The sequence below is a fragment of the Xiphias gladius genome, chromosome 18 (genome assembly GCF_016859285.1).
Source record: "Xiphias gladius isolate SHS-SW01 ecotype Sanya breed wild chromosome 18, ASM1685928v1, whole genome shotgun sequence".
Lineage (NCBI taxonomy): Eukaryota > Metazoa > Chordata > Actinopteri > Istiophoriformes > Xiphiidae > Xiphias > Xiphias gladius.
Window position 1 is genome coordinate 19,055,845 of NC_053417.1, and position 20,450 is coordinate 19,076,294.

The window sequence follows — 20,450 nt, forward strand, 5'->3', positions numbered from 1 at the left end:
GATCTATTCATGCAAAGGTGACTGTGGTTGCAGCAGGACCTCCTCCTCCTCCTCCTCCTCCTCCTCCCCCTCCCCCTCCTCCCCCTCCTCCTTCCTTGTGTGCGCAGTCTTGCTGCATCCTGGATCCGAGCACAGCTGTCCGGTGCTACCAGCGCCAAACATCAATGACTATCTGAGGGTACCGTTAAATGCCAACCGCAGGCCGCTGTTACAGGACCAAAAGAAAAAAAAAATTCGAGAAGGGAAGAAAGAAGGCAGGTAACGCTTTTTTTTTTTTTTTTTTTAAAGTCTACTTTACTTCCAGGTAGTCTAATTAAGATCCCGGCGTTAAGCTTAGTAGGAACAGCAGCTAACATTGATGTCTTAGACTGCTAGCTGGTTTAGCATGCTAGTTAGCGAGTAAATTGCACTGAGCTAGCAGGCTAAGATAAACACTTCCAGTGTGGTTTCTCCATTGTATTTCACGCTACATACCTCAATTCATCCAAGCTGGATTCACAACTAAATAACGTCGACCTTTAAAAATGCGGTTTTTTTGCTTTTTAGCCAGCTTGCTTCGCATCAGAAAATGAAATGCACTGAGCCTGGAGGCTACTATGAACACTAGCGATCAAACGAACATTAGCTGGCTTCAAACAACACTCAGTAGAGTCCCACTGTTGCTGTCTGACTGAGTAACTTACAAAACGCAAGTCAGTGGGTTTGCGTTCATTGAATAGCGCTAGGTTTCATTTTCACTGAAGAAGCAGTATTCATGATTTCTGCTCCTGAGTCCTGACCAATAAACGTGGTGTCTCAAACACACACTAGGTTCGACGTAAATTCTCAACCATGGAAACAAAAATTGACAAAATAATCTAATTTAGTAGCTGCTCTGGAGCCTTAAATCATATTACATTATCTCCAACATCAGGTAGTTTGCTCCTTGTAAGGGAAATGCTGATGTTCACGTTTGCTTAATTGGCAACTATTTTGATAAATAAATTAATCAGTTGAGTCCTTTTTCAAAAAAAAGAAAAACTGTGAAATATTTGCTGTTTCCAGCCTCATAAATGTTTGGATCTGATTCAGTTCTTTCTTGTACATGACAGTGAACTGAATATTTTCAGGTTTTCATACTGTTGTTTGTACAAAACAAGACATTTTAAGATGTTATGTTGGGCTGGCGGAAATTATAACAAGCATTTTTTTTTTTTTTTTTTTACTATTACTATTTTACTATTACTATTAAATTACTTATAATTATTAAAAAATAGATTAGCCCTAACTTAAAGGACTTCAAGCCCATATTGACATAAAAGTTGAGGTTCAGAGGTATTATCAGTTAACTAGTCAGTTATTTCCTCAGTTAATCCTTTTATCAATAAAAAGTCAGAAATGCCTGTTAAAATCTCTAGAGCACTATGTGATGTCCTCATATGCCTGTTTTTTGTTTTCTGACCAACAGTCCATATCTCAAAGATAATCAGTTTCCCATCATGAACAATAATTAAAAACATAAAATCTTCACATTTGAGAAGCCTGAACTAACTAATGTTGGCACTTTGGCTTAAAAAAATGACAAACAATAATTTGATTGTCAAAATAGTGGCTAACATTGCATTTTGCTGCTTTAACCCAGTCTAGAGTTGCAAATAATCTAACTCATATTACATGATTTGGAATAACATAACTCACAAATGCTTGAATATAGTATGTTTATTCAATACACAAAGCTTCCCGGTGGAGCATTACTTATGTAACACACAGACACACATACATAGAGGTACCGCAAGCTCTTATCTCTACGGAAAAACACATGATTTGACTGTGTCCCTCATATTCTGCATGACTTTGTTACAGTTCATATTAATGTGACTGTTTTATTTTTTTTCTTCCCACAGGTAAAATTGAAGTAAACCAAATCATATCTGTTCCCTCTCCATTTTGGTTCTGACCACGTGGTTATTGTTCTACAAATGGATAATGGAGACTGGGGCCATAGGGTAAGAGATGGATAGAATTCAGTCTAGAGTAAAAGCAATTTCAGGTGTTTCTGATAAAGAAAATTTTGTTTAAATTTTAATGTGAGATTCACTCAGTTATCAGTTTAGCTTACACCTAGCTAAAACTAATGCAGTAAGAAATGAATATCATATATGTCAAATTGTTTAAAATTGCAGCAACTTTTCGTAACTGTGTCACCCACTCCTTAAACAGAGGCTCTGTCCTCCAATTCCTGAGAATAATTTGCTATCCAATCAATATTGCTTTTGAGTTTGGGATTGTATAGGCCTTACCCTAAAATCTTTTGAAATTGTTGAAACTCTCTTAGAGAGCCGTTGATTCGACCAGGATGTAGTTGTGGTTCTTTTGAATTGCGTTGCGTATAAAGAGTGTTTCTAATATTTAGTCTGCCCTTACTGATATACTTAGATAGTGAGGATAAAATATTAGAAATACTTCTCACTATAATGCAACACAGTTCACCAGCACAGCAACACAAACTACAGGATTTATTGCAGGGCTGTTGTGTTAGACCGCATTCGCTGTAGCTAGGTGTACCTAATAAACGGACAGTTGAAATTCACACTGTTCATGTTATCATCTACAGCTGCAGTATGCAAATCCTGACTTACTTAAACTTCACAAAGACATGTGATTCTTAATTTGTTCTCTGCTCCGTTTTCCACTAGATGACTACTCCTGTTACCTTGAACGTGGGAGGCCACCTGTACACCACCAGTTTATCCACCCTGCAGCGCTATCCAGACTCCATGCTGGGGGCCATGTTCAGGGGAGATTTCCCCACAACTCGCGATTCTCAAGGGAATTATTTCATCGATCGTGATGGCACACTCTTCCGGTACATCTTGAACTTCCTGCGGACGTCTGAGCTCACCCTCCCCGTGGATTTCACAGAGACAGACCTCCTGAGGAAAGAGGCGGACTTCTACCAGATTGAACCTTTGATTCAGTGCCTTAACGATCCCAAGCCGCTGTACCCTCCTGACATCTTCGAGCAGGTCGTGGAGCTCTCTAGCACTCGGAAACTGTCGAAATACTCCAACCCAGTCGCTGTTATCATCACACAGCTAACCATAACTACGAAGGTTCACGCCCTGCTGGAAGGTATTTCCAACAACTTCACCAAGTGGAACAAACACATGATGGACACCAGAGACTGCCAGGTGTCGTTCACCTTCGGGCCATGTGACTATCATCAGGAGGTGTCCTTAAGAGTTCACCTCATGGACTACATTATGAAACAGGGCTTCACCATCAGGAACACGCGTGTGCATCACATGAGTGAGCGCGCAAACGAAAACACGGTGGAGCATCACTGGACTTTCTGTAGACCAGCTCATAAAGTTGAAGACTGAGTTGCAGCACAGTTGTTGTGGGTGACATTTGTCTTGTATGTTACACAAATCATCATCAAAAAAAGAACAAGTTTGACCTCTAATAATAAGGATATTGTTTTCTTATTTTGATCAATGTGTAACAGCGCACAAACTTCAAAGTCCAGACATTGGCATAAAAACAATAAAAATGTGAATTCTTACAACAAAGTGTTGTCATAGTATAACACTTGGTTACAGTATTTGACATTTCTTGAAAAAGGAATACTTCTTTGATGTTACAAAGCAAAAACAGCATTTTTTATGAGGCAGAAAGTCCCTATAGTTATGATTTTATTCATTTAGGGATACTATATTATACCCCAGTGATGCTAACAATGTGGGTACATTGATTTTTACAGGAATAATTGGGATTTAATGCGGTGTCAATGCCTGCATGTGTTTATCCCAAAGTCAGTGAAGTAGTTGTGAACAGGTAATAAAAGTAGTTGTGAACAGGTAGCCATGATTTGAGACTATATGCCTGCATATTGTATCAAATCTACATCTTAACATGCATTAATATAAATTAAGACCACAATTTGGGAGGAAAAATCAAAAAGAAGTGATTTTAAAAGCTGTCTTGGTCACAATTTATGTCACATTCTGGACTACAGACACTGAACAAAGAACTTCAATGGATCCCAAGGTGTCAGGAGTTTTTTTTTTTTTTTTTTTTTTTTTAAATAACAAATTATAATTAACTTTAGAACAATTTCTTTCTGGTGAGTTGACAATAGATCTTAAAGTTAGTCTCTTAGCTTTCTATTATCTTTGTGAACGGTACTTTTTCTGAAGACCCTGGTAGTTGTTGCATGTATCTGACTGTCGTGTGTGTGTGTGTGTGTGTGTGTGTGTGTGTGTGTGTGTGTGTGTGTGTGTGTATATATATACACATATGCGTATATATGTATACAGAAATATATATATGTATGGGTGTGTGTATTTTCTGTGTGTGCTTTGCAGTATGACGTCATACTGTTACACTTGAGAACTCAAATCAACAGTGATGTGTTTGGTCATGGCCCAGCCAAAATAAACCCATTTGTGTATTTGTCAGTCGTTAAATTTTGCTTTATGGCCAAACCTTTCATCTTAATTTCATGAAATGTTGCGCTACAGCTCATACAGTGTTTCAGCTATTCTAACATCCAAACGCTTCAAAGCTCCTTACAGCTATATGAACTCAAGTTCAGAAAAAAGTTCAGAGCTTCTCGGGGTGAAACTTACTTTTTAAAATTTTTTTTTTAATCAGTATCTGTCTGAATAACACAATGCTAAAGTTAGCTTTCAATTCGCAGCTTCCAGGTTGGCAGTTAAGGGAAACTTAAGTTACAATATTGAGCAACCGATTCTCTGTTTTTGGCAACTCTTATTGCTGTGAAAGGGTGTTAATCATCGTAGTTAAAGCCTTAACACTGTTTAAAACCCACTTCCAGATTTGTGAAAACTTTATTTTGTTTGTGAAAACAGAAAAAAGGGCGATTTCACCACTCTTTCTCCTTTCCAGACCAGGACTAGATCAAAAACCTGGTCTGTCTGAAACCCTTTCACATCAAGTGGTGTAAAAGGGTCAAGAGGACCGGTCGCTCAGTGCTGTAAGTTTCCCTTAAACAGTTGCGGTAAGTTTCCCTTCAACAGTTGAATTGGCAGCTGCGAATCGGAAGCTAATTTAAGTGTCGTCCGAGTAATGCAACATAAGCTTTCACTATTTGGAACAAAATCTTTTCTGGCAAAGGTACATAAGTTACATTTATTATGGTGATACAAATGGAGCACCCCATGTCTTACATATGCCGTGCTGCCAGTTGGACTACCTCCTGCTACTTACTTTCCACCACTTACTGCTGAAAAGCACAAATTAAAAATGGCAGCTACTGTTGTTTTCAATAATGTTTTGTGCTAGAAAGTTCATTTCTTTGAGTAAATTGAATGCTGGGAACAAAATGTTTTCGTAATTGCAGTTTTAATCATTCATTGGTTGGAAATAATGTGTGTGTTTGTGGTAGTACTTAGAGGTCACTGAAAGACTTTGCTAACTTGTTGAACTAGTTTGTCACATACCCTTACTTTATAATTGTTTTTCTTTTGTTATGCCAGTGCAACCCTAAGGAATAATTTGATTTCCACCCAGTGACCTACTTTGTAGATTATTTATTAAATTTCAGTAGAGAAGACATTACGAAAGAAACATGCTGAAATGTGATTCATTTTATTGATTCATTTGATTATATTTTAGTGTGTTAATTACAATACACAATGTATTGGTACCCGTCACGTTAGTAATTTGAAAGACACGAAAAACTGAAGAAAAAAAAGGTTCACATAAGAAACAGGAAAATATTGTATTAATGTTTCCACAATGTTTCTACAGAAAACTGCAGATCTCCTCTTGTATATAAAGGGCAATGTAATGCCAGGGTTCTTTGTTTTTTTTTTGGCCTTCCAGAAGTAGGAGATACAAAGAAAAACCCACAGCAAAGTTTCAGTCTTATGGAAAGTGCTGTTTCCATCAGCTGTAGACCTTATTTGTATGGATAAATTGTAGTTGGTGCCTGGGTTTCAGTGAGGAGCATCGTGCATTACAAGGATGTCACTCACTGGGTTAAAGAAAGCGCACCCAGATGTTGGACTTGAGCCCCCGTCGTCCATCACAGACTACACTGTCCAACTAAAGAGAATCAAAACTGACCACAAAGACTGTACATTTTGCTGTATCAGTACTTAACCAGTGGTCATTTATTTATTCATAAACTTTCAAGGAGGAAATAACATGCTGCGCGGACCATTATTCCTGTCTCGTTTAAATTTATACTGTTTCTGTCATCTTACTTATGCAGAAGAAAGGCCAGAATGTCTCCAGAACCCCTTTTATTTTAAATTCTATATTTATAAATATATTCAGAAATCATTTTTCTCACTTTTAAAATGCTAATAATTCACTAATGTTTGCATAGCAAAAAAAATTGTAAGGACAAAACTATCCACGGTATATGACCTTTACACCCCCGTTTAGCTGTTTTCTTTTTGCACTAATCTTAGAGTGTTTATTGGTGTTATGATTATACCGTAACTCACATTTGAACACATTGTCTGAATCAACATGCACACTCATACCATAACACACACACACACACACACATACACACACAGCGTTGACCTTGGTCACTTTTGGGGACAGAACTTAGACTTGTATTCATTTCCTGGAGACCTACCCTAGTCCTAACGATAACTACTACTTGCCTAACCCTAACCTGAAACACTTTTCCCCACTGGCGGACACAGCTTTTGTCCCCAACTGGGCAAGACGTCCCATTTAACTGGTCAGTAGTCTGAAATTTGTCCCCAAAAGTAGCCTATGGCACACAGACACACACACAAACACATCACAGCCGGATGTTATGCTGCATTCATGAATTTCGGCAGAAGCGCAAGGTAAAAAAAACCTTATTCCTACTTGGGTCGTTCGGGCCTTATTCTAAGGTGGTTAGTCCTGTCGCTAACCTTGTAGCCAAAGGGGATAATCAGACTAAATTTCGTATTTGTAGCAGGTTGTTACCAAGTGAAACCAGAAACAAACAAGTAGTTTATATCTCCAATACAGGTAGCTGAATCGAGTGTATTATTATGAAAACTGGACGTGTTTATTTTTTTTTTTGTTTGTTCGTTTGTTTTTCATCAAATCGGACACATCTTCTGCGTCAAACTCCCTTTATCCCCGAATCTGAATTACAAGGCGGAGGCTGACGTTCATGAAATTTTTTTTCCCCCCACCCGGGTACTCGTAATTACGGTTTAGACGACATGATTGAACGCGGCATTGCGACTCTTCGTGGGTGAGTTTGTTTAAACTCCCAACGTCGAGCCGCCATAGGTTCTTCTCTACACTCTAGACTACTCCGCTCTTTTGCTTTATGCCAGGTCGCACAACGAGCGCACCCTCTCACGTTCATTGCTCTCGTAACGTTTACAAAGGACAAGTGAAAGGTCCGTGCTACTCTATGCTACTCTACAACTTACTTTAGGAGTTTCCCCACGGCACCGCAAAGTGTTTCTCGGGACACGACTTGTGTATGTCTGTTAGCCAGGATGTTTCATAGGAGTGAAAACCTAAAATATTTACTGAGCCTTGTCCCGGGTAAACGTCGTCTTGGGACGTACAGGTTCCTTCCTATCTTCTTTTGCATCGGAGGGGTCATGGAGTGGATCATGATCAACGTGAGGATAGGAAGAGAGACTTTCTGTGAGTGTAAAATGACAAATGGAGTGTCTATTCAATACCAAAGCCTTAGTTAGTCCAGCTAGCGTGATGCTAGTTAGCCTGTTAGCCTCCGTATGTACCTGTTCAGCGTCTGTCACTGGCTGTTCAAAACAAATTAATAGAACCCAAACTTGCCAAGCTGCTCCTCTGATTTCCATTCAATACTTTCTGACCCTCCATATGGTTTAAGTACTTCCTGTCTGGCAAGCTGCTACTCTTAACTTTAGACTTTTAAACTACGATAGGTGAAATTTGCCATGTTGCAGCAGTACAGTGTGTTTACAGTGAGCCTACTGCCATAGCTGCATTAATGTCCAAGGCTGCCCGGGGACAAAAAAATGTTGTTGGGCTCCTATTAACCCCCAATGTACACGTTTCACTATTGCCCCAGGCATCCAGAAACCAACCAGCACTCCAGAGCGGATATGATTAAGTTGATTCATCAAATAGGTGATTGAGAGTAAATTAATTGGCAACAACTTTTGGTATTTGATTAGCAACAACGCCAAAAATTCACTGACACCAGCTACTCACATGTGAATATTTGCCAGTTTCGCTGGTCTACAAGACCAGGCCCACAGGAGGATGGAAGACCTGTCATGGTTGATATTTTTACTTCAAATTCAATAGACCCAAATTACATGAAGTAAACCTAGAGCTTTTGGGGCCCCTGGGTTGTTGCCCACATTGTCTGGCTGGTAATCCAGCCTTGCCTACTGCTAGGACTATTCTTGTTTACAGATTTGGACCACAACACCCTTGTCGACCTTTCAAATACATCCTCAAACTTTCCCTTACAGCAGCCTCTCCCCAGTCCTCTGCTCTATGACCATTAGAAAATGTGGAAAAAAGTGAGAGAAAGATGGAAAAACAGTCATTTACACAGAAGGCTACTTAGATGGATCAGACTATTGGAGCACACTGTAAAAATAAATATCACAGTATATTTTGACTCAGTATTGATTCAATGACGATATCTTTGGTGTGAATGCAGGTCTTGAAAAATCTTAAAATATTTTTTTCCTCAAATAGAAATTACCTTTAAAGGTATTAAGTGTTAAATTTACGAAGGTCTCAAAAAATTTTTTTTCTAGCCTACAGCAGGTAATAATGTTACTTATGCAATGTTTTTGTATATGACTTTAGCACAAACTGTCTGGAAAATTCCCATTGCCATTGTTCCAGACCTCTGATGTTATGTAAAATTTATACGTGGACCTTAAATAAATAGGTTATTTTTTTTAATTGGTGGATCAATCAATCCATCCATTCATCCATCTATTTTCTACTGCTTATCCAAGTCCAGGTCATATTAAATGACTAATTAAAGATAATACTAGCCGTTATTGTTAAATACAGATGGGACGTACTGACAAACTGTGATTATAAATGTCAATAAATTCATACACTTGGTAAATAATTCTAATCCATATTGTCCCCACTGGTTTTCATTGATATTATTCATACTTGGATTGGTATGACCGTGAAACAGGTTAATAACTTTCATTTTATTTGGTTTTAAAAGGTCTTGAAGTTAACTTGGTGAACCTGCAGAAACTCTGTAATGTCAAAGTAGTTTAGAGTCAGAGTTTGAGACACATTCCCACTAATGACTTGTATTAGTGGGAATTTGTGTCATTAAACTCTTATGCAGACTTTAAAACCAGGAAAAGACAACCTAGTCTGTATCATGATAGTATGACAACAAAGATATCAGATTATACAGATATGTAGCACCAGTGGTTGAAGACGTACTCAGATTCTTCACTCAAAAGTAGCAATACCACAATGTAAAAATACTCATATACTATTATGATTATATAATATATGGCTGCAATTTTGATGATCTATTAATATTTATAATTTTTTGGTAAATCAATTTAAAGGTTGAGTCTCCAACAATTTAGTTGATGGTGAAAATTGCCTACCGTAACTTTCTCAGAGCCCAAAATGACAACTTCAGATGCCTGCTTTGGTCCAACAAATTGTACGAAACTTAAAGATACTCAATTTTCAGTAATCTAAACAGATAGAAGCAAGAAATCTGAACAATTGAGAGGCTTGAACCAGAGAATGTTTGGCCTTTTTGCTTGATTAACAATGTGACCAAGTCATCGATTATCAGAATTGTTGCCGTTTAATTTTCTGTCTGTTAACTAAACGGCTAATTGACTTAATTGTTAAAGCTATAACATATATTGTTGGTTTATAATTATTGATGCATTAATGTGTAAGCAGCATTTTAATGTTGTACTTTATACACTGTTGAGTATTCTAAATGACGCATCATAATTTTGTCTTCAAAGTATCTTCTACTATAAATGTCAAAAAAAATTGTTTCCCTCTGATATGTAGTGGAGTAGAAATGTACCATAGAGTAGTATGAAAGGAAAAACTCAATTATATGTAACTCAAGTGTAATATTTAAAGACAGTGATGAGTAAATATACTTTCAAGCACTCTGTTACTTTGTTGATACTGTGTTGATATGTCTGTAGCTGTACCGGTAGAGAGTATGTATACAACAGGGTCCCTTAAAAGACTGAAAAGAAAAAGAACCCTAGTGAGTTTCTGCTCTCATTGAACCCATAGTACATTATTCCAGATGTGCTCAAATATGCCATTTCAGGAGAAGTAAAAGAGCTCAGAATCCTCTTCTGTTATAAAAGGGGGAAAAAAAGGAGGGAAAAAAGCAGTCCTGCACATTTTATCCTGTTGTGTTCTGAGGCCATTTCAGGATACAGAGAAATGTTTCCTCCGCAGAAAACGGCCTCCTAGTATATTACTTATTACATGTCTTTCCAGATTTGAAAAAGGTCAGAAGGAGAACTAATAGGCCCCTTTTTCACATAAGAAATTTTGACATGTCACAGTAGGAAAACCACAAGTGAAATGGAGAAAAAAAAGCATTGTAACTGAATTTCAGCTGCATCAGTTTCAGAGTCCTGGTACTGACCTTTTTTACAGAAGACATTTTGACTTGTCATATGAGGAAAAGTACAAGTCAAACAACCTTCGCTAACGATGGCTCAGTTCCATTAGGTGTCCCGGTAAGCAATGACAGTGAGCCAGCACCCTGGAACTGGCTGATCTAAATGGAATACAGTTGTTATGAATATTTTTAACCACACCTGTACTTTTGCTGCCATGACAAGCCAAAACATCTGCTGTGGAAAAAGGGCTATTGTGTGCCTGCTGTCTCACTCTCACTGTAATAATTTACAAGGGGACTTGAATAGAACAGAACCACTGTTAATGTTATTAGTAACACCCGAACTTTTCCTACTTTGACATGTCAAACTGTCTGCTGTTATTGTTAATAAGACACGGGTGGCAAACATCAGACATCCACAATGTAGTTCCATTAGTCCACCATATGTCGCTTTTTTATTCACTGCAGCTTTAACTGTATCAAATCTGCCTGTTACAGATATTTCATTTTGGTCTCATTAATTTATTTAATTATTTTTTTAATTTCTTGCCAGATGATGTCTACCGAAGAAAAAAATCAGAACGGGAGTTCCAGCAGAAGATAGCTGATGGACTGATAGCTGTCAATGATCCTGCAGCCAAGTGAACGATGGTCGGATTTGGTGTGGCCTTCACATGTGTCGTCGAAGGACACATTCTTGGACTCTCGCTCCCTTACTTGTTTCAAACAGGCTGGAGTAAACCTCATACCATGTTACTGGGTTACAACAACAACCGTGTCACAGTTATGAGTCAAGAGTGAAAGTCTGATGGATAAATCTCTTCCAACATGCAGGTTTTATTGTTTATATGGTCTTTGGTTTAAGAAACATTAGCAACACAGCAGTGATAATATGACTAGTGTGAGATCAAGCCTGGAGAAAAAAAAAATCACAACAGTGGTCTCATTTGTTCATGATAACCATACCCAGGTCTCAGTATTGGTTTGGCTATAAATCTGTTGATCTGTCATGTTGAAAACAATGCATAGCACCTGCCAAGACAGAACAGTCTCAGCCAAATTGTAAGTAAAGAAAAAATACAAAAAGAACCTTTTTGTATTTATAGACATCTTGGATGATTTTGCACAGATGTTTCTCATTACATCTGTTCTATAATCATATGACTTCTGTCTAATTATAAAAATAACTGTTCCGTTGTCCTGAAATGTATTGTGGATTTAAGTGTATAAAATGTAACTTAAGAACTGTATTTTGTAAATGGTATTTTTATTATCTGTGTATCTGCATCCTTCAGTTCACACAGAACTCCCCCCCCCGGAGGTTTACCTCTGTCAAAAGCATGCTTTGGTAATTTCAGTTGTACCAGCCGACAGGCAGAGAATGCAGACAGATGAAGCTGTTAGGGTGCTGCGACAGCTTCAGGGGGTTCCCATCCAATCTCACCTCGTCCATGTTGGTCCGGATGTAGTGACTGGTGTTGCCTTTGCAGAACGTCTCATCTGTTATAGTTGAGATCTTGTTGTCCTGCAGGAGACCAATCCCAAAACACAAAAATTAGCCCATCATGTAGCTACTAACGGCTACGTGGAGAGAGAAAAATCCAATGCTTCGCGAGAGCATCTCTGATATAATTGCAGTGAATTACAGATGAACTTACGTGCAGGTGCACAACACGAAGAGACTCTGGAAGTTGGGGCACTGCTGTCAGTTCATTGTTTCCAAGGTAAAGATACGCCAGTCTCGTGAGTTTCTGCAACAACAGAAGTAGACTATATTGGATAAGGCCACTTGCTCTGTCGCACATCCAAAGTACAAAATGTCGGAAACAATTTAGCATGAGATAATGAGAATCACTCACTAACTTACTTTAAAAGCAGTTGCCTTTACACCCTGGGTTTTAAGCTTGTTGAAATTGGCATTGAATAAAACTAGCTTGGTGGGAAGTGTAGGAAGTTTAGTCAGTCTATTTTCTGCAAGAGTGAGCTCCTCAAGATCGGGAAGTTTGGAAAAAGCTCCATCTTCTATCTCAGCAATGAGATTCTCACTGAGGTCAATTCTTCTTAATGTGGCTGCAAAAAAAAAAAAAGCTTTGAAGATGGAATTCACAAGAAGAGAATTAGTTCAATTTTTTAATGATTTCTATTTACCCATGTCTGCAAAGTCTTTATTGCGTATTTTTGTGATTTTGTTGAAACGTGCGTAGAGGTATGCTGTTTCCTTTGGCAGTGCTGGGACGGCTGACATTTCAGGGTTCACATCCTCACAGTAAACAGATCCACTCAGGCAAACACACAGTAGACATGTCGGCAACTCTGAAAAGATCACATTGTTTTCTTTTAAATCACATTTTCATTTTTCTCCCAAACTGTTTTTTGTGTTTGTCTTTTGAATAAGTCAACTAATTGGTCTCGGCGATGTGACTGTGCAGCATAAAATGCATTACACACAGTTTAGTTGAGGACACTTGATCGGCCCCATTATTACATAACACGGGCTTTAGCTACATTCACAAAAATGTGGAAGAATGCCTCAGCAAGTGTTGCATAATCAGCTTTGAAACAGTTGTTGAAAACTATTTATCTGTTTAAATAAAGCTTACCATAGGCTTTTGGAGCTGCTTGGTCAGTGTCTGAATCTTGAGGGAAGCCATTGTCAGGAAAGTTTTCAATGTCTCTCTGCAAAAAGAAGAAATCTTCATAATAGCTGTACTTTTCCTCGCAACTCGGACAATTGTGCATTTCTTCCACCCACTCATTCGCACAGTGTTTAAACCCCAGAAGATATTTTTACCTTAGGCTTTCTTGCTTCCATGTATTCATCTTTTGCTGCAGAAGACAGTATCCATGGGAGCATGACAGATGTGAAAATTAAAGTCCTTAATGGCATCATGGTGTCTTGGTGAGAGAAGAGTGCTGTCTGCTAAGCTGGGAGCTGAGGTACATGTGAGCAGGAGAATTTTCCATACAGTTTTTATTAAGCTGCCAGTATACCACTGAGTAAGACAGTGAGACAAACTTTAACTCAATACTTGCTGTGTTTGTCTACCTCTCAGTGGTCTCAATGACTCTTCAAGGCTACAATACTGTATTGTTTTGTGCAGCAAGCAGAGGGAAATAGTGTCTGTTGCTGGTGTGGAGAACATATGCAGCGCAGAGTTATGATTAAAACATTGAATGTAGGCAAATCACAAAGTTCACCTAATGAATGCTGCTTTTTAAATTTGACTTTCGGTGACAAAAGAATGTTGTTACTGGAGAAAACAGAGTGGTCGCAGGTTCCAGTTACTCATGGTGAAAAATGGAGTGATTTTTAAAATGAACTGCCAAAGCAAGCACAGAAGTGGAGAGAGGAAACGATTTTGAACGTGTCCGTTTTTCAACTTAATACTTCAGCTCACATAACGACTTAATCGCAGCACGTTAATACACTCTGTCTCTTTAGGAGAGGGCTGCTAACCCTACTAAGGAGCAGACATTTTTGAAGATCATCATCATTTTGCCATTTGTGTGTTCTGAGCTTGTTTTCGAGAACATGTGCATCTACCTTCCTTTCTGAATTATGATGTACAGGATGGAAAGCAAAGGTATATTTCTTACACATATAAAATAAATTTGTACAATTTGACCAATATGAGTCTCCCAATTATTGTTCATTTAGTTATGTTACGTGTTTAAATGGAGTGCCAGACAAGAATCAGCAGCTATGTTAAAGCACAGCTCACAATTCTTCAAGTCATTCTTCAAACAATAATCAGGTCCCCATATGAACATTGAAACAGTTTTTTGTCTCGTGTTCTTACTTGTGATTAACAGATCTTTTCACAATGTGCTGTTAATGTAGGGGATGGGGGACAAAGTTTATCCGAAGCTAATATGAGGATTTATCCATCTGAGTTAGACAAATGTAATGAATGTCTTCCAAAGCTACGGTCTTTTTAGAACAAAATTTCCTCTTTGTGGTTCCCTGGACAGTGTTTCTGTGCTGAACTGCGGTGGAGGGACAGTACAACACAACCGAGGGAATTTAGTACTAAAAAGACTGAAACTTTGGAGGATATTGATTTGTTTAACTGATTCTTAAAGCCTCATATTAACTTACTTCTGAATATTTTTTTGCCCATAAATAGGCATTTTGTAGATTTTGTCCCCCATCTCTTACACTCTCTACACATTCTCTTACAAAGCGCATTAGGAAGAGATAATTTAATGGTTGGTATGAACAGGTGATCACCCCAAGAAAAACTTGTTTCAGTGTTCATAAAGGCATCTTGTTGTTTTAAAACACTCTAAAAAAATTTTTGAACACATCCTTTAAAATCCAGACTTTCATGTATTAAGTTTGTAGCAAGCACTTTTCAAAACTCAAGTTGCAAGGTGCTTCACAGCAAATTAAAAACAAAATCATAAAATAAAAAGATAAAAACCAATTCCAGTGACATGAGATTAAAAAAAATTATAAAAAAAAGAGGGATTAAAGCTGATTAAAAAGACCCCCCAAAAAAGCGGAATAAACCGGCCTATTGTGAGAGTGGTGATATGCCCCGTTTAAAACCCCATTCGATTAAGAAAGAGCGAATATAGTAAGCATAATTTTGAAAAATGTGGTTGTATTATTTGCGTTATTTGGAATATGAGCAGTGGCTGCATTACGTAAGGCAGATGTGTGGTGAGAAAAGAGGAAACAGAAGTGCCAGTGTAGCGGAAGTGGTACTGCCCTGAACGATACGCTGAGCGAGACGGAGGACGGAGGCAGAATCGTCCAGAGAGAGAGAAAAAAAAAAAGCAGGATTAAAAGTCGCCAATATTGTGAGTTTAATAACCTCGCACGTATGAATAGCCCGTTGTAATACTAGATTTTCATTCGTAGCTCAATGTTAGAATGGCCGTTTCATCGTGTCCGGTTGGATCCCGTTGAGAAGCTGTCATGCTAATGGAGCAGGCTAGCTGGGTTTGTGAAAGGCTAGTCGGTTAGCTCGCTGGCTAACGTTAACACTAGCTGCTAGCCAGCGAGCTAACCGACGGTCGGATTCCGTGACACTTTGTTCTGACAGGCTCGGCAGCCTGGGCGGGCCGCGGCACAGCTGCTTAAAATGAATTAAACGCGAAAGTAATACACTGCAGTACAAGATGTTCTTTTCTACCGATCATCAAAAACAACAAATATTGATTGCCAACACTCAAACAGTGGTTTTTAAATGAAAAGTCTGTCGTTGCTTTTGCTGGCCTAGCTAAACCGTTATATAGCGGTATCGCTATAGTAGACGACGTTGGCTAGCTAGCTGTTAGCCATTCCACTCCGCTTTGCGTTATCATGAATACGACAGATTAGCCCCAGTAACGTTATCTAATCGAGTCAGGTCGCAAGCGTAAATAAAGACAAAATAAATGATGAATCAGACTGATCGCATTTAACAAGCTAACGTTAACATTAGTGAGCGAAATGAATCACCCCCGATAGCGTTGCTAGCAGCATCAGGGGAGGGCATTAAAAAACTGACCCGGGAAGGCTACATCTGGTGCATCAAGTGTCGGTTGAAACAACGTCAAACGAGCCAGTATTACATTTTACATTATAGTAGTTGCTAAGCCTGTTCGACGAATTGGAAGAAGCCACATTTAGACCTAAACAGGCTAAGAAAGATAAGAACGAGCCAGGATAAGAGAACCCTATCTAGCTAGCAGCTAACCTTAGCAAGTGATGTGTATGGTTGACCCACTTGCCAAGGGGCCCAGTTCGCAATGCTTATCCACACTTTCCATTGAATCCTGGGGTTTCCTTGCCTAAAAGACCTGATCTGCCAGTCCAAAATAAAATCAGTTCATAACACAGTGTTCAGAGCACACATAAATGTCTGGTGAATGGACAATGTTAGGACTATTGTGAAACATTCTTCCTTTTCTTTTGGTTAACCACGCATAACTGTTTCTAATATTATATTTTCTTTTTCCTCAGTCTAGAAAATGGATAAGAACGACCTGGTACAGAAGGCCAAGCTTGCTGAGCAGGCTGAGCGCTATGATGACATGGCCGCAGCCATGAAGTCAGTGACAGAGCAAGGTGCGGAGCTGTCAAACGAGGAGCGCAACCTTCTCTCTGTTGCCTACAAGAATGTGGTAGGAGCACGCCGCTCATCCTGGCGCGTCACCTCCAGCATCGAGCAGAAGACTGAGGCCAATGACAAAAAACAGCAGATGGCACGTGAATACCGGGAGAGGATTGAATCTGAGCTGCAGGAAATCTGCCATGATGTGCTTGTAAGGGTTTCTAATATCTTTGGTGCCTAAAAACAGTCTTAATTCATACACTTGTGATGATGGTGCTTATGTGCTACTTCGCCCGATTATCACAAAACTGAAAAACTCAACTATTGTTTTCAGGGCCTACTGGACAACTATCTCATTGCCAATGCGTCTGCTGCTGAAAGCAAGGTGTTTTACCTGAAAATGAAAGGCGACTATTATAGATACCTGTCTGAGGTTGCGTCTGGGGATACTAAGAAGGGTAAGTGAGGACTTGATTTAAATTATAGTTTGGGCTCTAACATAATGAGTGTGTTTTTGGTTTATTTGTTTGTTTGTTTGTTTTGCAATAATGCATCAAATAATTATGTGTAAGGGGAAATCGCTTGTAGTGATGATCTCAGAGAATTATCACTGAACTCTTCAGTTCTTCTCAGGTCTGTGTAGCGTTTTATGTTTTCCTTTTTTTTCAATTTATTTATTTATTTTTATTTATTTATTTATTTATTTTAATAGCCTACAAGTGTATTATTTGGTTCATGCTCACCTATCTCATCAATGTTATTTCCAGCAGCATCACGTAGCTGCTTTTAGGGGAACAAAAAACAAACAACAACTCTGTTGTACAGACTATGTAGACGAAAGGCTTCTTGCTCAGCCCCAAACGGCAGACAGACAAAGTTTATCTTTAGCTGGTGAACAGAGTGGATCATTTAGCACCTCAATACCAAGATATTTCCCTCAGCACTTGGTGGAGACTAAAACAGAGCTAAAAGAGAATGAATATTGCGATTACATTGGCCAGACGAGACAAACATGGCTCCAAATTATTGCTAGTGTTGGTATGTGTCTGTTCGATATGTATTATACAATTGTTTGCCGTTTCAAATATAAGACAATAGCGTATGTCATGTGTGTTGTGTTTTCCAACTGATCCCAAGTGGCCAAAAAAACAATCAATCAATATTCCTATAGTACGTATTGTGAATAGTGAGGTTCATGTTTTTTGTTCATCTTTTTCTGTCTAAAGATACAGTGGAGAATTCCCAGCAGGCGTACCAGCAAGCTTTTGACATTAGCAAGGGGGAGATGCAGCCAACACACCCTATTAGGCTTGGCCTGGCCCTCAACTTCTCAGTCTTCTACTATGAAATCCTCAACAACCCGGACAGGGCCTGCAGCCTGGCTAAGACGGTATGAACTGAAGCCTAAAGGCATAGTTATGAAACGTTTTACAGGTTTATCATATAAGTCAGTAAGCATCACAAATTGCCTGAAACATTCAATTACTTGCATACATTGGAAGGAAATTGAGCATTTATTTTTCATTACTGAGTAATTCAAAGAAAATTTCAATTACATTTAGTCACTGCCAACAGTGTTCAGAGGATGCTGCTAGATTATACAAGTTTAAATAACAAATTTAATCTCTGAATTTCAGGCATTTGATGAAGCCATCGCTGAACTTGACACTTTGAACGAGGATTCTTACAAAGACAGCACCCTGATCATGCAACTATTAAGGGACAACCTGACTGTGAGTTTTAAACCTCATGCTGTTTTAACTCTGATTGATCCTGATGTATTTATTATTCACGGCAAATCATAACTTTGTCCTTAATCTGTTCCCAGCTGTGGACATCAGAAAACCAGGCAGATGAGGGAGAGACCGGAGACGGGGAAAACTAATGGAATTGCACTGTTAATCCACCTACACTCTTATCTTAAACACAGACAGCTTATATACATCCCCCTCCACTCCATCAGCCCCTCCCACTTCTGTATGACAAGCAGCCTGAATTGCTCCTGACCAACTAGTTTACCCCTCTCAGTTCACTGTGAGGTGACAGGGTAATTTTCAGTTGTTAGCAGATTCAGTCACTTTGTGGAAACATGTTGTATTGATTAGTGAGTCCATGTTGCTGTTGTTTTTGTCGGCTTTGCGTGTCTGTATGTAGTGAATGAGCAAGTGTGAATGGATATGAAAGGTTGAGCGTATGGTCTGGGGGGGAGGGGGGTGTTGTGAATTCTAATCGTCCTTCCAAATTCCTTTGTCCCAGCTAGTTTGTTGTGCATTTCTCATCCCTTTTTTTTTTTTTTTTTTTTTTTTTACTTTTCTTATTTGTGATTCCTCATGATATTTACAGGTTTTATTGTATGGTAATTAAACTGGCAGTTGATTTCCACCAAACACTGTGATGGTAGGCGTTCCATTTGCTTCACAACCCCAAAACAGTTTTGTGTTTGAATTTCCAGACACACATACAATCCTGTATTCAACTAACTGCAATTCTGCTGTGGGCTCATACAGAAAGGAGGCAGGCTGTATTGTGACACTGACATCTTGGTGTAATGCTCCTTTATCATGTCCACAAATTCACAATTTCAAAGTTCTAAGGGACCCCTTAAATTGTAATGATTTTTTGAGACATGAGACATTCCACATTATTAGGCTTTTGGAAAGGCAGTGCTCCCTTTTTTTGTTTGGATTTTTTTTCTTTTTTTTTCCTCTAAACTAAGTATGGATTGTCATTGTAGTTTTACTCACTGTTCAGGTGCTGCTTGATCTCAGTACAATGAAAATTGTATGTGCGTAAACGTGGTTCCATGTATTCTGCAAGATTGACTATCAACTGTATGTAAAACTTAAAATAACCTTTTATTGATGTTAATTGAAAATGTCTTACCACACTGTATCAACCCTGCTTGCAAAATATTCCTCTTAAAGCGGTTGTTTTCTCCAAAAAAAAGAAAAAAAGAAAAAAGTTGTGCCTGGCTTTCTCTTGCAGCCTCTATTTTTGTTTAGGTGGCAGCATCTGCTTGTTGTTTTTAGAAATCTTAGAGAACGAGTTAGACCAGACAAACTTAAAACTGTTAAATGTCGACCTCATTTTTTTTTTTTTTTAATTTATTTTTTTTTTAAACCCAGGTGCATCATTCTGCTGTTAAAGATAGCCGGTGTGAATGATGGCCTCAGAAATCAGGTCTATTTTGAAGGTGCAATTTGGAAAGAAGCTCAGTGTCACAATACCATGTATCACCACTACATTCCACATATTGTAGTTGAAGACACCATTCCACATTATAGCTGACAGTCTGTTTACTCTGACAATGCTCCAATGAATTGAAATAATCTTCTGTTGAAAAAAAAAAAAATCATGTCAGTTTATTATTATGCTTGATGAAAATGCAGTTAGTGAATGTGGAACGAAGCCTGTCTGTATATCAGGTATCTACTTGCTTTGTTTTTACTGACAAGTCTTATGGCTAAAATTTGCTTCTGTAACAGTCTATTACCCAGTGCACACACGTGGTTGTGAAAAATTAGATTAGCTCTAAAAAGCAATGACGAAATGGAGATAAACAATGGTTGGTGTAATTCTAGCTTTGTGTTTATGTATCTTTAAAACCATTCTAGTTTCACTATACATGTAAGAAATAGGAAAGTGTCAAAGACCATTCAGTGAAATAAAGTTTCGTTTAAGATAACAGGCAAATTACGTCTTCATTTTTGTTCACAAGGAATATTTCATTAAGGCGGTTTAGTCTTGACAAGACATTTTAATTCATAAAGGTAGCATAACATCGCTCTGTTTACAACCAGAGGGCGAAACAAGTTAAATGTTGTTGTGCGAGA

The 20,450-nt window shown here is 38.5% G+C and overlaps 4 protein-coding genes across 6 annotated transcripts; 3 read left to right on the forward strand and 1 right to left on the reverse strand.

Moving 5' to 3' along the window:
* Positions 1 to 86: 86 nt before the first annotated feature.
* Positions 87 to 4,044, forward strand: kctd6b (potassium channel tetramerization domain containing 6b). 3 transcript variants are annotated; one of them, XM_040151598.1, is made up of 3 exons: positions 87 to 258; positions 1,972 to 1,985; positions 2,676 to 4,044. In XM_040151598.1, exons 1-3 carry the CDS (start codon positions 189 to 191, stop codon positions 3,360 to 3,362), a joined length of 771 nt encoding a protein of 256 aa, XP_040007532.1. In that variant the 5' UTR covers positions 87 to 188; the 3' UTR covers positions 3,363 to 4,044. The 3 variants fall into 3 exon arrangements, with proteins under 3 accessions (XP_040007532.1, XP_040007535.1, XP_040007533.1); XM_040151601.1 differs by having other exon boundaries at positions 146 to 254; positions 1,884 to 1,985; positions 2,676 to 4,040; XM_040151599.1 differs by having other exon boundaries at positions 148 to 258; positions 1,884 to 1,985; positions 2,676 to 4,040.
* Positions 4,045 to 7,241: 3,197 nt separating this feature from the next.
* Positions 7,242 to 11,821, forward strand: LOC120804521 (small integral membrane protein 4). The gene is made up of 2 exons (XM_040154020.1): positions 7,242 to 7,623; positions 11,127 to 11,821. Exons 1-2 carry the CDS (start codon positions 7,470 to 7,472, stop codon positions 11,216 to 11,218), a joined length of 246 nt encoding a protein of 81 aa, XP_040009954.1. The 5' UTR covers positions 7,242 to 7,469; the 3' UTR covers positions 11,219 to 11,821.
* Positions 11,822 to 11,871: 50 nt separating this feature from the next.
* On the reverse strand, positions 11,872 to 16,163 carry ognb (osteoglycin, paralog b). The gene is made up of 7 exons (XM_040154018.1): positions 16,072 to 16,163; positions 13,365 to 13,505; positions 13,174 to 13,249; positions 12,722 to 12,886; positions 12,441 to 12,643; positions 12,232 to 12,324; positions 11,872 to 12,098 (listed from the first exon to the last, which is right to left on the reverse strand). Exons 2-7 carry the CDS (start codon positions 13,461 to 13,463, stop codon positions 11,928 to 11,930), a joined length of 807 nt encoding a protein of 268 aa, XP_040009952.1. The 5' UTR covers positions 13,464 to 13,505; positions 16,072 to 16,163; the 3' UTR covers positions 11,872 to 11,927.
* On the forward strand, positions 15,248 to 20,305 carry LOC120804520 (14-3-3 protein beta/alpha-1-like). Its single transcript, XM_040154019.1, has 6 exons — positions 15,248 to 15,379; positions 16,527 to 16,828; positions 16,952 to 17,075; positions 17,844 to 18,007; positions 18,255 to 18,350; positions 18,446 to 20,305. Exons 2-6 carry the CDS (start codon positions 16,535 to 16,537, stop codon positions 18,500 to 18,502), a joined length of 735 nt encoding a protein of 244 aa, XP_040009953.1. The 5' UTR covers positions 15,248 to 15,379; positions 16,527 to 16,534; the 3' UTR covers positions 18,503 to 20,305.
* Positions 20,306 to 20,450: the final 145 nt, after the last annotated feature.

What these genes read in the sequence shown, in the direction of transcription:
- kctd6b (XM_040151598.1), top strand. Translation starts at nt 189, where the DNA reads ATGCCAACCGCAGGCCGCTGTTACAGGACCAAAAGAAAAAAAAAATTC.
- LOC120804521 (XM_040154020.1), top strand. Translation starts at nt 7,470, where the DNA reads ATGTTTCATAGGAGTGAAAACCTAAAATATTTACTGAGCCTTGTCCCG. An exon ending in GATAGGAAGAGAGACTTTCT is followed by an intron (nt 7,624 to 11,126) that starts GTGAGTGTAAAA and finishes ATTTCTTGCCAG; the next exon opens with ATGATGTCTACCGAAGAAAA.
- ognb (XM_040154018.1), bottom strand. Translation starts at nt 13,463, where the DNA reads ATGATGCCATTAAGGACTTTAATTTTCACATCTGTCATGCTCCCATGG. An exon ending in AGCAGCTCCAAAAGCCTATG is followed by an intron (nt 12,887 to 13,173) that starts GTAAGCTTTATT and finishes TGATCTTTTCAG; the next exon opens with AGTTGCCGACATGTCTACTG. An exon ending in TTCGTGTTGTGCACCTGCAC is followed by an intron (nt 12,099 to 12,231) that starts GTAAGTTCATCT and finishes GGTCTCCTGCAG; the next exon opens with GACAACAAGATCTCAACTAT.
- LOC120804520 (XM_040154019.1), top strand. Translation starts at nt 16,535, where the DNA reads ATGGATAAGAACGACCTGGTACAGAAGGCCAAGCTTGCTGAGCAGGCT. An exon ending in AAATCTGCCATGATGTGCTT is followed by an intron (nt 16,829 to 16,951) that starts GTAAGGGTTTCT and finishes TATTGTTTTCAG; the next exon opens with GGCCTACTGGACAACTATCT. An exon ending in CCTGCAGCCTGGCTAAGACG is followed by an intron (nt 18,008 to 18,254) that starts GTATGAACTGAA and finishes TCTGAATTTCAG; the next exon opens with GCATTTGATGAAGCCATCGC.